This window comes from Acomys russatus, chromosome 3, assembly GCF_903995435.1.
Source record: "Acomys russatus chromosome 3, mAcoRus1.1, whole genome shotgun sequence".
Lineage (NCBI taxonomy): Eukaryota > Metazoa > Chordata > Mammalia > Rodentia > Muridae > Acomys > Acomys russatus.
The window spans coordinates 41,825,001-41,841,914 of NC_067139.1; the positions used below are offsets into that span (position 1 = coordinate 41,825,001).

Sequence of the window (16,914 nt, forward strand, 5' to 3'; positions counted from 1 at the left end):
ACAGTGAGTTCTGTGCAGGTGAATTTATCACTGCTCTAAACTTACATCATGTCACTTTTTAAAGGTGAATTTGTGGTAAAAACAAATTTTCTAATAAAAGTCACTAAGTTAATTTATGTTATGTGAAGCTGCTATGCATTACAATGACATGCTTATTAAGATAGTTTGTTCCATGCATTTGGGCAATTTTTTCAAGCACATCATTTTCACATTTCTAACTTACTGACATAAGCATAAAGCCTTGTCATTAAAAGAAAATAAATAAATGTTATATAAGCATCATTTTTTCTGAGAAATGAATCTAATATGTTATCAGGAACCTTGACTATCAGAAACTAGCTTTAACTACATACACTAAGTCTAATTTTAAGCTTCTTGAACATAGATATATAGAGTACTGTAATTACTATTATTTCTAGTATTTAAAAACTTACTTGATTTTAGCAATGCAGCAAGAGTGTCTAAAGCAACCCTGTCAACACAACAAGAAAACACAAACAACAACAAAACTAGTGAAATGAATCTACGATAAATGCATGCAATCTTGTCAAATATTAATCATCTTGTCTATTAACCATTCCAAAATGCATTTACTCTTGCAACAGCACTGATTATTTGGCATTCCTCTATGTGCATCTCTCCCTTGTGTTCAAAATTAGATAAAATTAAAGTACTCAAAATACTTATAAAATTTTTAATACCATTAACATTATCTAAGTCTTTTTGTCCAGAGTAGACAAATAAAATCAACTACAGTGTCTGCACGTGACCTAGGTAAGATAAAGACACGCTGTAAAGACCTAACTCAGACCACAGACTTCCACAGGTGTCTCAATGTCTGCATTACTGTTTTTCAGTGCCATGTGCTAGAATCCTTGGCCATAAGGGATAACAACTGTAAACTGTGCAACTTAGAAGCAAACCTAATTTTTATCCCTTCACAGGATACAGAAAGAGCCATAAATATTGAAGCTACATACATTTTCTTGAGCATGCTCAAGTTATGCACAGTGATATGAGCTGTAAAGACAGACTACCTGTCACTGTACAAAGCCTGAAACTCCCGTGGTTTGTAAACGTGAGTTGCTGGCGGTGGCCTTAGTTTCAACTACGAAACTGTAAGCCTACAAACTACACCACCTCCTTCTAAGATGCTAGCAACCATAGTTTTCACTAAAAATATGTGTATTATCCAGCATTTCACTCACCATTAAGCATTTGTTGAATGCCTACTACATGCTCCTTCTTAATAGTATAAATGAAAACAAGCATCACTTCAACAGGTAAATTTACAATCCACATTATATAACAGAATGTACACACTTATGGAAAAAACCAGGTAAGAAACTAACACTCTGGCAATATAGCAGGTCCATGTGTTGGTGGTCAAGGAGAAGCAGTGAGCAGATAAAGACACACAGAGTGTGAGTGGCCAGAAGGTCTGCCATGGGATGAAGACTGACTCACAATCAACCCTAGAAACAGTCATTCACAACAGCACCAGAGACAGATACTTTATGCATACAGGAGCTATAGAATTTAAACTGCGATGTGTCAGAAACTGCATAATACATCTTGTATGCATAATCATTTAAGCCCCTTGTTGATACAGGGAATTACAAACTCAGAAAGGTCTCCCTTTAAAGAAATCAACATGGGCCTCTAGGTAAGCCAAGTGGCCATTGCAATGCTGCCCAGGGTAGGCTTAGGACATAGAGGTAGGTAGGCAGCAGCAACAGTCATCAGGTACAGAAGTACGGAGCACCTAGCACGGACGGCTGCGGCTGCTGCTGCTCACAGCCTCGGGCAAGTCACAAGTTCTGCTTTGGGAAACCAAAACTACCAGAAGCCCTGAGTAGAAGCTGCCTGATGCACAGCTGCCATCATGCTGGAATGGACCACCTACAACAGATCTACCTGGAAGACACATAGAGATACATCCATGGAACTAAAGAGGACTGTCTGCTGCTGTGCAGGCACTGAAGGCCATGGTGTCACTGAAGCCCAAGGAGACCTGCCTGCTATAACGGTTTCCTGTCCGGTGTGTAGGGGACCAGACACCAGTGAGTCTTTAAAAAGATTATGCACAGGCCCATCAACCAACACCACCTTACCCTCAAAAACAAGACACACTGCAGTCCTCTTTCTAGAATGGAGAAACACAAAAAGATACTACAATAAGATTCCAGTAGCTTAAAAACACAAAGGTCTGCAAGCTTGGCAGTCTTCTGGAACGCTGAAAATTCCTAATCTGTGGAGTTGTCACATCATAAAGACTAAATATAACAGTAACGTAAACTCAAACATGTTTGGCCTCACAGTTCATAGCCTCTTAAACCACTCTGTGGACCTATGTACTTGTGGTAGACACTCGAAACTGTGTCTACCAAGCCTAAGAGGTAAGAACACCCACACGCATCAACTGTTCTCAAGCTTACACTGGGACTACAGGGAGTGTGCTGTGTCACACAGGGTGCCACGCTGTGGGGTGAAGTCAAAGGGACCAGTAACTCTGCCTCTCTGTAGCACATTGTTTAACTTTTATTGTGTTATAAGCCACTTCTCATGGTTGCAAAAGCCATGGAGGGCGGGCACAGACCTGTGACAGAGCACCGGGCTGTCCTGCACGAGGCTCTAGCATCAGTCCCTGGAAGCAGGGGTGGAAAGCAGTACTAAATTGAGACTGAGTATACACTCCTCAGAACATTTAACAACAAAAGCTGCAAGGCCCATGATGCGGCCCCCATGCTTTACATGAAGGAATGGGTGCCACTGAGTATTTCTTGCCATTTTGGTGTAGCATTCTCTCTTTTCTCTCTCTCTCTTTTTTTTAAGGTTTGTTTGTTTGTTTGTTTGTTTGTTTATTATGTATATAGTGCACATTAGGTCACATTATAGATGGTTATGAGCCACCTTGTGGTTGCTGGGGATTAAACTCAGGACCTCTGGAAAAGCAGTCAGTGCTCTTAACCACTGAGCCATCTCTCTAGCCCCCAAAAACCTGTCCTATGTTTGGTGCAAGTGAGCCCTAACACATTCTTTAATCCACAAGCTTTCCACACACATGATTTAATAAAATTAAGACTAGGTTAAAAGGTGGAGCAAGAAAAAAGCAGGAGGGACTCTGAGTTGAGGAGTATTTGAGACAGCACGTAGAAGCAGAACGAGCTCGTGGGCTTTTAGCTTTTACATCTTCAGCTTTTGAGCTGCTCAGCTCCTTGGCCTTTGGCTTTTTGGGCTTTTTGAGCTTTAAGCTAGCAAGCCTTTGGCAGTGGGTTTTTTTGGCCTTTTCCTCCTCCTGGGCTGTCAGCTGAGCTAGTGAGTGTTTGGGCCTTTTCCATCAGGAAATGAGCTAAGTAGGAAGGTCAGCTGGGTGCTTTCTCTGCCTCTCTGACCTAGAAGGTTTTGATCCTAGCATCCAGCTCCTGAGTCCTTATTGGTAAAATAGAACATTTGGTATTTTCAATTAAAACATCACTCCACAGCTGCATTAAATTAAAAGAAAATATCAACTTGCAATCATCTTTAAAACTTTTATCAGAACAGTATTGAAAAAGCAATAAACTTCAGCATAAAAGACACTAAAACTCTATGACACTGATAAACCAATGGCAATTTCTAAAAAGAATACTAAACTCAGAAGATAATGTGAATTTATTAAAGTTCAAAAAAAATATTAAATCAATAGTTCATATTGTGTTAACTGATTAAAATATTTATACTTTCTCCTAGAGTTTTCCTACTTCCCACACAGAAGACGACTAACAAGCACTCAAAGGACGGCGTACAGCAATGAGGGAGGGAAGCTTGTGTTTAGTCTTGATGAAGTTAGCACACCTGCCTTAGGCTGGAGGTCAAGCTGGGCCCTACGACAACCTGACTACCCTCCTGTCACAGCAGGGAAGACAAGTGCACAGACACTGAGAACACAGCTACGAGAGCCTCCTGGGCTGCCTCCTTCTGCACTAAGAGTTTAAATCAAAGGAGAGCAGGCTTCAGGCTGTAGACGTGAGTCTCTTCAGACCCTTTCCCTTTTAAATAAGGCATTATTGAAGAAGGAAGGGCAACACAAAGTTCCAGATGCCATCATTAACTGGGGTAGAAAAAATGACAATAAGGACATCAATGTTTGGCTACTGATTGATTTAAAATAAATATAATAGGGGAAGGGAGTAGGGGGAAAGCAGGAGGGAGGGAAGAATGGGAGGATACAAGGGATGGGATAACAATTGAGATATAATATGAATAAATTAATAAAATAAAACAAATATAAACTTTTTAAAAGTTCTTTTAAAAACACAAGTAGAGGCACGGCCAGACAGCTTAGCAAGGAAAGTCACTTACTGAGAAGCTGGATGACCTGAGTTCAAGTCCCAGGACCACATGGTGGAAGGAGAGGGAAGTCACTCCTGCAAGTTGTTCTCTGGCCTCCACATGAACACCATGAAACACACTGCTGAGCCTACGTGCGCGCGTGCGCACACACACACACACACACTCATATACACTCACACACACACACATACATACAAGGAAACAGATAAACAAGCAAATAAATAAATGAATAAAAATGTTTAAGTAAGAATACAAGCAGACTCCTAGACACACAAAAAAAACTGTACCCGTGGTATGCATCTGTTACCTCACTCTCCTATAGGAGAAAGGGAGGGAAAGACTAGAGAACAGGGCAGGAGCTTGCTGGCCAGCTAGCCGAAAGGACAGTGCAGTGACAGTGAGACAGTGACCATGTCTCAACAAGGTGGGAGGCAAGGACTGCATGCAATGGCAACCTGCAACTCATTTCAACACCAATAGAAATAAAAGGGTTATTTCCATAACTACATTCTTTCCTCAGAACTTTTAGGCCTATTGTTCTACATAGTCCATGGAAATATCCCTGTGGTCCGTTACAACAGCACTGTTCATTGGGTGTTTGTGGTGCTGTATTCTGAACCCAGGACTGGATAGATGAGCGGCCCTCAAGCTCCCCTGGCCTACCCTTCAATTCAAATATAATTTTGAAATATTTGTTCTGTTTCTCCTATGAACATTTTATATTAGCTGTGGAAACATGGCTACAACCGAATCATGTAGAGATTATGTAAGGCGGCCATGGTAAAGGTAAAGGATGAACTTCTTTACCTATTAAGGGGAGTAAAATATAAATGAAAACAGGCCTTGGACTACAGCTCACAGCATAGCACGTTCTCCTAAGGACAAAGCCGGGGGCCCAGTCCCCAGAACCATTACAGCAGTGTTCCGTTTGCACAGCTGGGGCTCATTCACACACAGGCTCCCATACTGCTTAACTACACAAAATGTTGTATTAATAGACAAATTTGTGCTTCCACAGCTCATCTCGCTAAAACCCTGCAATTTATAATGAAGGCACCAATGCTATCTACCTTTACACCCTGCAGAGAGAAGCAGGACAGACAGAAGGACAGACAGAAGGACTTACGTGAGCGGGGAGTGGCGAGGCAGCACTCAGCTGTAGTCCCATCGCCCCCACCGCCCACTGCACTGTACCCACGCTGGGACGTGGGTTTCACTAGTTTTGATGCAAACATTTTTTATTTTGTGGCATTTTACCAGACAGTTCTGTACATGGTATCTATATAAGTAAACATGTGAGGCCATCCTACCAAATACTGAACTAATAATTATATGTATAATTAATCTCACCAAATATTTTGACCTGTTTACTAATTTCCTTAGACAGAGGCTCTCCCAGTGCCCCAAGCTAACCTCCAACATCTTAAGTCTCAGAGCTGCTAGAACAGGCACCCATCTACGTTCAGTTATTTTGACCTTTATTATGAAAAAAAAAAAAAAAAACAGAAAGAAAAGATTCAAACATTCTGCATCCTCTTTGTTAAAAAGTAAAATGTGGAGGCTGGAGAGATGGGTCAGCAGTTAAGAACACATACTGGTATTGCAAGGACCAGAGTTCCCAGCCCATATCAGGCAACTCCCAACTACCTGTAACCCCACCTCCAAAGGCACCACCATGCATGCACATATATGCATAATTAAAAATAACAAAATAGTAAAAGAATAAAGTTCAGTCAAATAGTCCATGTGCACATGTTTGTCTATAAATATTCATAGATAAAAAAAATTTTTTTGATAAAAAAAATTTAAAGACATGTTTTTAAGTATTTGCTTTTATTATTTTTAATTATGTGTACGGGGTGGTATAGGCAGTCAAGTACAGTACCTACAGAGGCTAAAAGAAGAGGTTGGATTTCCTGGAGCTGGATTTACAGGAGCTGGCCTACATGGGTGCTGGGAACAGAACTTAGGACCTCTGCAAGAGCAATACACAGGGCTAACCTCTGCTGAGCCACCTCTCCAACCCCAATAGTCACTATATTTTTAATTATTTGTGTGTGTATGTGTATGAGAGAGAATAGGAGAGAGAGAGAGAGAGAGAGAGAGAGAGAGAGAGAGAGAGAGAGAGAGAGAGAGAATAAGCTATATGTGTGCAGATGTGCATAGAAGCCAGAAGAGGAGTCAGATCCTTTGCAGATGGGTGGTTGTGAACCGCCTGACTTGGGTGCTGGGAAGCAAACTTGAGTCCTCTGGAAAATAGGAAGCACTGAGCTCTCTCTTGTGACAGCAATCATCATTTTGCAGCCCCTAATCAAATAACAGACTCAGGTGGTGAGGAGAATAAACACTGAACCATGAAACAGCAGATGGAAGGAACTCTGATGAACAGCCACTTCAGCACAGTGGCCATAAAAGATGCACAAGCGCCCATCACCACCTCTCAAACATTTCCTTAGAAATGTAGGTAAGCTACAAGCACACATAAAGGACTCTCCTATATGCCAAGACCTGTGCATAGAGTCACCCAATCCAGAATGCGATATATTTTACACATCACACAGACCCTTCAATAACAACATAACAATGGGCTGCTTGCTGTTTTTAAAGAATTATCAGATGCAACTAACAAAAGTTATTTGAACCCTGATCCAAATAAGCCAAATATTAAGAAGGTATTTCATTAGTAGTCAGAAACAGGAAATAACATTAAGAATCACTATTAACATTGCTGGGCACACAAATGAACTTGTGGCAACATAAGAAGTTTGTACCTGATGGAGATCAAACTGAAAACTGTGCAGATCAAATGCAATGGCAGCTATCACATGAACAGGGAGAAGGATGGAACCCATGGCAGAATGCTGGCCATGGTTACACTGGAGTTCACAGAGCTGCTCTACTTCTCTGGGAAGTTGCAAACTCCCTTAAGATTCTGGGGGAAAATGTATGCAACTTGCTTACTTTTCATCTAAACACATCCATATAAAAGTGTGACTCAAGACAACCCAAGAACATGGAGATTATTGCCATCGACCTGTTGATACCTTTCTGCATTGGAGCTAATTTTCCATCCTTAGTTAGCAGAAGTGTATGCTGAAGTGGCCTGTTAACTAACTAGGAGAGAGTAACCATACCACAGAAAATACCTATGATTTACTCATCGGTCTCCAACAAAACATGCAAACAGCACTGGCATAAACAACAGGACAATGATGACTCAGTGGCAGCCACAGGGCGGGGTAGAGGATGAGCTCTGCTGTATGAGTTTTTAAAAACCCTCAATAGACCTACACTGAGATAACCTCTAACACCGAGCACTGTGTTTCTGAAGTTACAGGACCTACAAACTAATGGAAACACATAGGCACGCACACATGCACAAACATACACACACAAAAACAATATAACCTTAAGGTATAGATAGTCATACATTCATACATATCCCACGACAAGAATAGATAAAAAGAGTAACATGATTTGGGCAAAATAGAAATGTTTAATTTTAAGATACATCAGGTAATCATAAGAAGTTAACAGTCACTAGCAACTGGGTGAGGACTAGAGTAGGCACTCAACAAAGGTCTCAGTGAATGATACTCTGTAAGTGGCCTAGTTTCTCTCACAGACTCTAGAAGCATTCAAAGTTGTCATCTCTAAAAACACTATATTTAGTAAAGTGAAAATCTCTAATTTAAAGAGTAAGCTTTTAATTAAGAGCATCTTTATCCTTATTAAAAATCACTATTTAAGAACTAGAGGCTCTAGATATAACAGACTTCAACTGCTTAGTTACATTTCAAGGCAGACTTGATAGCTCACAACAACTAAGGATGAACTTCTACTCACATCAAAACATTTACTCACTTCATAAGACCCGAATTCTTCTTACTAAATGGTCCAATGATTTTAAACATCAGCTCCACAACTCCATTTTTACCTAAAGACACTGAGTTCACAGCTGAGAAACAAGAAGAAGATACAAAGTGATTTGAACATTAGTGATGAATCCAAAAACATTCCAAAGTGCTTAGTCAATATGGATGAAAGCTACTCTATACACTCTGAATGTCTGCTGCAAGTTTGGGGGTTTTGATTGGGTAGGTGAGTGGGTGGTTGGGTTGACTAGTTGGGTTGGTTGGATTGGTTGTTTGGGTTTGGCTGGTTGTTGGTTGGTTGGTTGGTTGGTTGGGTTGGTTGGCTAGGTTGGTTGGTGGGGTGGGTAGGTCTGGCTGGTTGGGTGGGTGGGTAGGTTGGTTGGGTTGGTTGGTTCAGTTGGGTTGGTTGGGTGTGTAAGTTGGTTGACTGGTTGGTTGGTTAGTTGATTGGTTGGTCGTCAGGTTGGTTGGTTGGGTTTGGTTAGTTAGTTAGCTGGTTGGTTTGTTGGATGGGTGGCTAAGTTGATTGAGTTGGTTAGTTTGTTGATTGGGTGGGTGAGTTGGTTGGGTTGGTTGGTTGGGTTGGTTAGTTGGTTGATTGGTTGGATGGTTGGTTGGGTTGGTTGGTTGGTTGGCTGGTTGGTTGGGTTGGTTGGCTAGTTAGTTGGTTATTGGATTGTTTGGATGGTTAGTTGGGTTGGTATGCTTTGTTTTTATGGAAAGTTGGAAGCAACTAGCATTCTAAAAAGTTATTATGACATTATACCAGAAAAGTGAATGTTGGGAATAAAAGACAAGAAGTATAGGCTCTGCTCTAAGCAACCTAGATACAGCAAGAACAATAGAGAATATAACCATTATCATGCAGAAAGAGTCATAGGCTTTTTTTTTTCTACTAGGTCTTCCCACTTCAGAGAGAGGCAGAGGGATTTCTGTAGAAAATGATGCCTGAGCTCATGCCACATAAGTTAGCTATGAAAGGAGCTGGGAGGAATTAGAAAGGCTGGTTCTGCAACAGCTCAGGAGACAGAGGGTTAGTATGGATGATGTTAAAATGAGAACCATGGGTATGCCGTTACATGTGACATGAGGCCTGAAAACACCTTCTGAGTTAAGCCCTCAGGTACAGGAATGCCTGAGCAGCAGCAATTAGGTGTGTGTGTGTGTGTGTGTGTGTGTGTGTGTGTGTGTGTGTGTGTGTGTGTTCAAACAGCCAGGGCAGAGCTCACAGCACTCTGGATAATCCACCTTGATGAGATGGACCAGGACCTTCACTAAAAACACCGTGAGCATGCAAAACAACAGTGCTGTGCCCAGTATTTTAAATTCTGAATACATGTTACTCTAAAGAAGCTACACATAAAACTGTGTGTGGTGGTTGGCTACCTTTAATCCCAGTACTAAGGAGGTAGAGGTAGGTTGATTTCTGAGTTTGAGGCTAGCCTGGTCTACATAGTGAGTTCCAGAAAAGCCAGAGACACATAACAAGAACCTATCTCAAAACAAACATAAAAGAATTACACAGACACCATCTGTTACCCTTCTAACGGTTGATTCAGTGCAGCTCCCGCCTCACAGGGAAGCTTCTGTCTCTGCTCTACTGCCCTTTCACAATCACGCTTCCACCATCTTCTCTTGTCTAGCTACAGTACTTAAAATATTTCATTTTTAATTCAAATCAAGCTTTAATTTTTCAATCAATTTCTCTCTTTCTTAACTCATGTTTTTCTTTTCTCTTTTCTTTCTTTTCTTTCTTTCCTCCTCCCCTCCCCTCCCAGTTTTTGAGGGTTTTTTGTTTGTTTGTTTTTCAAACGGTTTCTCTGTGTAGCCCTGACTGTACTGGACTCGCTTTGTAGACCAGGCTGGCCATGAGCTTACAGAGACCCACCTGCTTCTGCCTCCTGAGTGCTGGGATCTAATTCATGTTTTCTCCCTTTTCATTTCCTAATTCATCCTTCAATTTTCCTGTTATGTATGTTCTTAACTTTGCTGATTAAATGTCAAATTCTTTCACTTCCATATGTTTTTCTTAGTCTTAGAGATATTTGTTGCTTCAACTAAGTTGTCAGTGTGTACATGTGCACATTATGTACACACGTACCTTGAACTGTGTATCAATATTTGTTCATGATATACAAACAGTCTAGAATGTATTCTAACTTTGTGTATATGGTGTGTGTGTGTGTGTGTGTACGCACAAGAAGTAGAACTCTTAGCTTCTTCTCCAGCACCATGTCTGCCTGCACACCACCACGTTTCCCACCATGACAATAATGGATTGAATCTCTGAACTATAAGCCAGGCCCAATTACATGTCATCCTTTATAAGGGGTTGCTGTGGTCATGGTGTCTCTTCACAGCAATAGAAACCCTAGCTAAGACAGTATCTGACCTTTGTTTCTTATTGCTGTGATCAAAATACTCTGACAAAAGAAACTTATGGGGAAAGGTTTTATTTTGCTCATGAGTGCAGGAGTCAAGGAGGCAGCAGCCTGAAGTAGCGGGTCACATAAAACATGATCAGGGACAGAAAACAATGGATGCACGCTGCACTCATCTGCCTCTCTCCACTCATATGCAGCCAATATCCCCTGCCTGGGGAACAGGGCCACTCACAGGACCCATCTCAATTACCACAACCATAGTAGTCACCCACAGACACGCCCATAAGCCCACCTGATCTAGACTGTCCTTTGTGAGACCCTCATTCCCAGGAGATGCTAGAATGTGACGCGCTAACAGTTACAAGTACTGCACAGACGGACACACCCTCCCAGTTGCCAATCCTCCACTCTTTCCCTGGGAGCTTTTCCAGGGGCTCCCCTCTCACCCCAGTCCTTCACAAATTATGAGAACTGGTGAGGAGTCTCAATATTTTGTCACCTCACTTTCTTACTTATGAGTCATATCAACATTTACTTTTTCACAAATTTTAGAGGCTTACAGATGGTAGATGGTTCTGTAACTTCAGAACCCTGAGTAAATCAGTACTGCCTTTAAGTACTCACAGTTGGTAGAATACACTCGTAAGAGCTGAAGACAAGGTAGAACCAAGCGGTAGTTCTGGAAGTGCTGCTTGACCAAACTGAGAGTTACGTTCAGTGCCCCATTAACTCGAGCTTTCACTCCAAATTTTTTATCTGTTTAAAAAAAATTCACATAAAACTTTTGAACAAAAATAATTTGAAAAGCAATGAAGACTAAGGATCTAACTCACTGGCAGAGGGCTTGGCCAGCATGTGCCAGGCCCTGGGTGTAAGCACTAGCACTGCCAAAAAGCAGTGACGCATTAACTCTGAATTGTACATTCATCAAATGTAAAGCTGACATCAGTCAAAACTATAGTCAGGTTTGCATAATTTATAACACCCCTTATCCTGATGAAGCACATCCTACAACAACGTGTGAGGGACAGGAGAAGAATAAGACAGGGGAGGGCTAGAGTAGCCCAACACTCACTGTCCCGTGACAGGGAGCATAAATGACCTCCTATCCAGTAACTCAAATTCAATATACCTCCCACAAATACAGGTACAAAAGGTAAAGAATCAAAATGCCCATTACTAGTATTATTTAATATGAACATATTTTCATACCTATGAAATAACATACAAAATAATAAAATATGAACATCTTAAATAGAAAATGTGGCAAATATGTCAAACAAATGTCTCATGGGGAGGTGGAGAGCTGTCTTAACAGCTAGCTGTGCTTACTGCTCTTCCGGGGAACCCAAGTTCAGCTCCCAGGACCCACAGCAAGCACCTTGCAACTACATGTAAGTCCAGTTCCAGGGAGATCAGACAACTCTGACCTTCTCAAGCATCTGCATTCAGGTACACATGTGCGAGTGCATGCACACATACACACACATACACACACACACACAGTTTAGAATGATAAATATAAATCCTTTAATACTTTACAAGGAAACAGAAGAAGCAGTGCAATGACAATGTGACACGTGATATGGCACGTAATAACCAAGTCCATACTGTAAATATTTTGTTTTTAATTTCTGATTAACATAATTATTATACCTATTTATAGAATAAGGATGGTATCTTACTGCCCCTAAATTTACTATGTGCAATTCAGGGTAATGGACATTTCCCCCTCTTAGCATTACTCTGTCTATAAAGAACAGAGTTCTTGATTTTTATCCTCACAAAGAGATCACAATGATTAATTAAAAAAAAAACTAAGTAACAAGATCTGAAGAATATTAATATTTTACAAAATAAATAACAGCATAGTTAAGTCATAAACAACAAACTTTAAGGCAGAAAGAATTAAATACTCCTAACTGAAAGTTTCTTTCATTTTCACAAGAAAAAAAACAGAAAATCATTCAAGAAATTACTGTACAACTTCAACGAATAACTACGAACAGAAAAGTTGTACAGATACTAATGGGAAAAGCATAAATTTAAAACGCAGAATAAAACAATGATGACCTATGTGAACTAGAAAGGAAGAAACAGACACATTGATATCATTTAATGTCATGAAAAGTAAACAATAACATGGTTGTAATTACCCGAGGAAGAATGCACTAGTGTATTTACCAACAACTAAAACTTTCTTATTTCATTTTCATTCTCTACAAAAATATCAAAAAAGAAATTCATGAGTGAGTCACAGAAGCAAAGAAAAATAAGAGTCAAGATAACCTATGTACTTCATTTAGTCTCAAGGTCACCACATAGCTGCATTCTTTAAAACACAACCTGTTAAAGGTATGAGTTAAATGCCTGCACATTTCATGAAGATGTACATGCCTACATACAAATGCATAGCATGTTCACAGTCAGATACTTCAAAGTTAAGGCAACATATATGATGCAGTACAAAGGAAAACTCTTTAAAGCATAACCTTAAGTTTGACGAATTGCTCTCCGCTTGTGCAGACCTACACCTCTATACTGAGTTTAGGTCCCATTCAAAGAGTACATCATTTTCTGTCCCCTAAATAAGCAGCCGCTCCTGGTCTTTGGCCCCAGCCTTATGCACTGTGCTCTATGCACTTCACACATCCCTCTGCAGCTCTGACTCTCACAACGTTTCACACCTGTCTTGGTCTCTGTAAACAGAAAGTTTCCAGAGCACTGAGCTGCACACAACACAAATGTGACTATCAGTGAAAACGCTTCCACACGCTTCGACACAGTGCACCCACACCCCTCCTTGTAATTTCTGAACACACAGCATGTGCACTCTCTACATAGATGTGCGTGTATACACAAATATATGCATATGCACATAGGCGCAGAGCACTGAGACACGCTGTGATGTGGGGGTTCCTTTACTTTTACACCACATTCAAAACAACTCATGAATCTTGGATCCTCAGTTCTTGCTCATTAGCTGTGAAAAAAATTCCACTGTTAAACCCAAGAAAAAGTAGTTCTTTCCTGTGGGACTCTGCTATCCTGGTAGAAGTCTGAGCTCACTTATAAGCCGACCCTTTCTTAGCCGGGGTTCTCTCTCTGTCTAACTGGGAGAACCCCAGATCTCTTAAGGAGTGTCACGCCCTTTTCTGATAAGAAACCTGTTCAGCAAGCACCTGGAGATTCCTGAAAACGCCCACCCTATGCTAATGAGATGTCTTGGCATCTTGGCTTTCAACCAATAACCTTTAACTGTACCTGGAGAGTCTTCGCCCATAGAATAATTAAGCACTGCTTCCGATAGGGCTGTTTTGTTATAAGTAGATTAAGCATCACTGGCACCCAGCGAATCAAACTCATTTACCTTCGAACCCCTCCTACTGCCCAAGGTTTATAATGCTCCTGATTCACAAAATAAAGGCTGACCTGCTCTCTCACTCCATTCTTCCACTATGACCACCTGACACTCATTTATTCTGTGGAAGCCACTGAATGCTCCAAGCTTGGCTACCATGATCTTCTGGCCTTCTGGACCCTCTACGGTTTTGACTACCAATCAGGGTCAGTCAGCCACAAGCTTGCTGTCTACTGCAGTGTCTGCTGGTCACTGGCTTGCAGAACTGCCCATAGCCACTGACCTGCATCCCACTGGAACTGGGTCTCGCTGGACCTACTTTCCTGTTGATTTCAGGCTTTCGTACCACCCCTGCCATTAATACAGACTTAACGGAAATGCTTTAACACTGAGATACCATCACAGACTTTTGGAACGTGTAAGTTTCCACTGCCATTTGGTACCAGCAATATCATTTTAAAGGAGCTAACTGTAGCACCCAATGAAAAACTCATTTCCACCTTCCCCAACCAGACTGAGGGCCTCCCTTAGTGCACAGGTCTTCCTCTGAGAACTCTAATCAGTCCTGAGAGAAACAGAATCTTTTATCCCAGGGGCTTCTCCATTCCTGCCCAGAAGCAAGCAGTGCCTGGACCCGTTTCCAGCCTGGCTTTGGGAAACACAGTACAACAGCTATGCTCCAGGACAGGACAGGCTACCTCTGGACACAATGACACTTTACATTTCAAAAGTTAACCAGTCTAAAACATAAAAATCCAAAGTTACAAAGATGGTTCTAGATTCAATAATCATAAAAATAGAACTCTTACCTTTTGGTCCAATCTTTGCAAGAATGGAATGAATCTGCACCATCAATTCTTCATGTGGGGAAGACTCTTTGCTAGCATTCATAAGTAGCTGCAACAGTATCTGAGAGCCACCTTTGGCAACTAAGAAACTTGCTCTTCGACCACCACCTAAAAAATGGTTTTAATATTGCAAACAGCATATCTTCCCACAGTGGGCATCACAATTAGTTAGCACTCAAGGATGTTTCAAACATTTATTTCTAAGACCAAATACTATCAAAATCACATTTTGTGTTTTGTTACAGGGTCTCCTCAAACAGCCAAGACTAGCCTTAAAATTTGGGACCCAGGGGCTGGAGAGATGGCTCAGAGGTTAAGAGCACTGGCTCCTCTTCCAGAGGTCCTGAGTTCAATTCCCAGCAACCACATGGTCACTCACAACCATCTGTAATAAGATCTAGTGTCCTCTTCTGGCACGCAGGTATACATGCAAGCAAAACACTGTATACATAATAAATAAATTCTTTTTTTTTTTTTTTTTTTTGGTTTATCGAGACAGGGTTTCTCTGTGTAGCCTTGGCCATCCTGGACTCACTTTGTAGACCAGGCTGGCTTTGAACTCACAGCGATCCGCCTGCCTCTGCCTCCCAAGTGCTGGGATTAAAGGCGTGCGCCACCACGCCCGGCTGTATAAATTCTTTTAAAAATTTTTTCAGACTCTGCTGCCTGAGCCTTGCAAATGCAGAAATGACAGGCATGCATGCGCTACCACACTCAGCTCCTATTTTGTCTTGTTTCACTTAATTTTTTAAAAGTTATTTATTTCATTTTATGTGCATTGGCATGAGGGTGTTAGAGCCATTGGATCTAGAGTTACAGACAGTTGGGAGCTGCCACGTGGGTGGTGGGCATTGAACCCAGGTCCTCTGGAGGAACAGCCACTGCTCTTAACCGCTGAGCCAGCTCTCCAGCTCTCTTGCTTCACTTGTTTATCTAAAGTGCAGTATACAAAAAAAATAAACACAAAGGATACCAAAATTCTAGGCTTAAGCTGCTGTGTAAGTAGGCAAGGAGAATTTGAAGCATACTTGGAGACATCAAAAATAAAGCACCACCCTGGAGAAGGTTCAGTGGCTAAGAGCTTACTGCACAACCAGGAGGCAACCCTACGACCACCTAACAAGATGGGCACCGACTCACAGCACCATGGGGAACAGAGACAGGAAGATCATTGGGGCTTGCTGGCTACTAGCCTAGCTGAAAACCTCAGCTTCAGGTTCATGCCCGACTCAAAGGAATAAAGTGAAGAATAAGAAAAGAACACACCACACACGCACCTCTCCCTCCCTTTCTCCCTCCCTTCCCCCTCCCTCACACAGAAAGCAACAACAAGGACGTGACATTTCACTTCCCAAAATTTAGTATCAAGAAACATTAACTGAAATACACAGGACACACTTCTGGTCACGATTTACAAATACAAATCAAATCAAGTGGATCAAAACTCACCAGATGACACCAGCTCGACAAGAATGCTTAGGATGTTAAGTATAGTTTGAAGATCTTTCGTATTCTGAAACAAATAGTTGATTTGTTTTATTAAAACACTAATTATTTATTTATTTATTTCTTGTTGTTTACTGCTACCTGCTGGTAATAACCTATGTGTAACAAAGGACCTTTCTAGTCTCTCTAAGCACAACTGCATTGACCTCTACGATACTCACTAGACTTTCCCATCGTCACACACTTACCTCGTTGTGCATGGAGCCCGTGAAACAACTTGCAGGCACAGCAGGTCCTGGGGACTGAACTGAGCTCATCAGCCTCAGCAGCAAGTGCTTACAAGCACTGAGCGCACTCCAGCTCTGAGGAGCCAACACCTCCGACCTTCACAGGCACCTGCACTCACGTGCACTCACTCATAGACACATACAAGTAACTAAAATAATTAAGTTCTTTAAGATAAAAAAAAAAGATTAAGATTTGGGCCCAGCCTGATGGCTCTGCAGGTTGAAGGTGCTTGCTGCACAAGCCTGAGGACCTGACTTTAATCCTCAGAACCCACATGAGGTGGGGAGGAGAGAACCAACGCCATGAAATTGTCTTCTGGCATCCACACCGGCCATGGCAGGCGTGTCCATCCTATACATACACAATCGTAAATTTCC

At 41.5% G+C, this 16,914-nt stretch overlaps 1 protein-coding gene across 7 annotated transcripts in view; it reads right to left on the bottom strand.

Moving 5' to 3' along the window:
* The window catches only part of Agtpbp1 (ATP/GTP binding carboxypeptidase 1), a 114,770-nt gene that overhangs the window by 72,818 nt on the left and 25,038 nt on the right, over nt 1-16,914 (bottom strand). For 4 of the 7 annotated variants that reach the window (XM_051172711.1, XM_051172719.1, XM_051172709.1 and 1 more), the window contains exons 5-9: nt 16,253-16,316; nt 14,765-14,911; nt 11,219-11,350; nt 8,200-8,293; nt 435-484 (exon numbers count right to left, since the gene is read on the bottom strand). In XM_051172711.1, coding sequence (XP_051028668.1) covers nt 435-484; nt 8,200-8,293; nt 11,219-11,350; nt 14,765-14,911; nt 16,253-16,316 — 487 coding nt within the window. Of the gene's footprint in view, nt 1-434; nt 485-8,181; nt 8,294-11,218; nt 11,351-14,764; nt 14,912-16,252; nt 16,317-16,914 lie in introns of those variants that run through there. The other 3 variants (XM_051172727.1, XM_051172739.1, XM_051172746.1) reach the window with 3 other exon arrangements.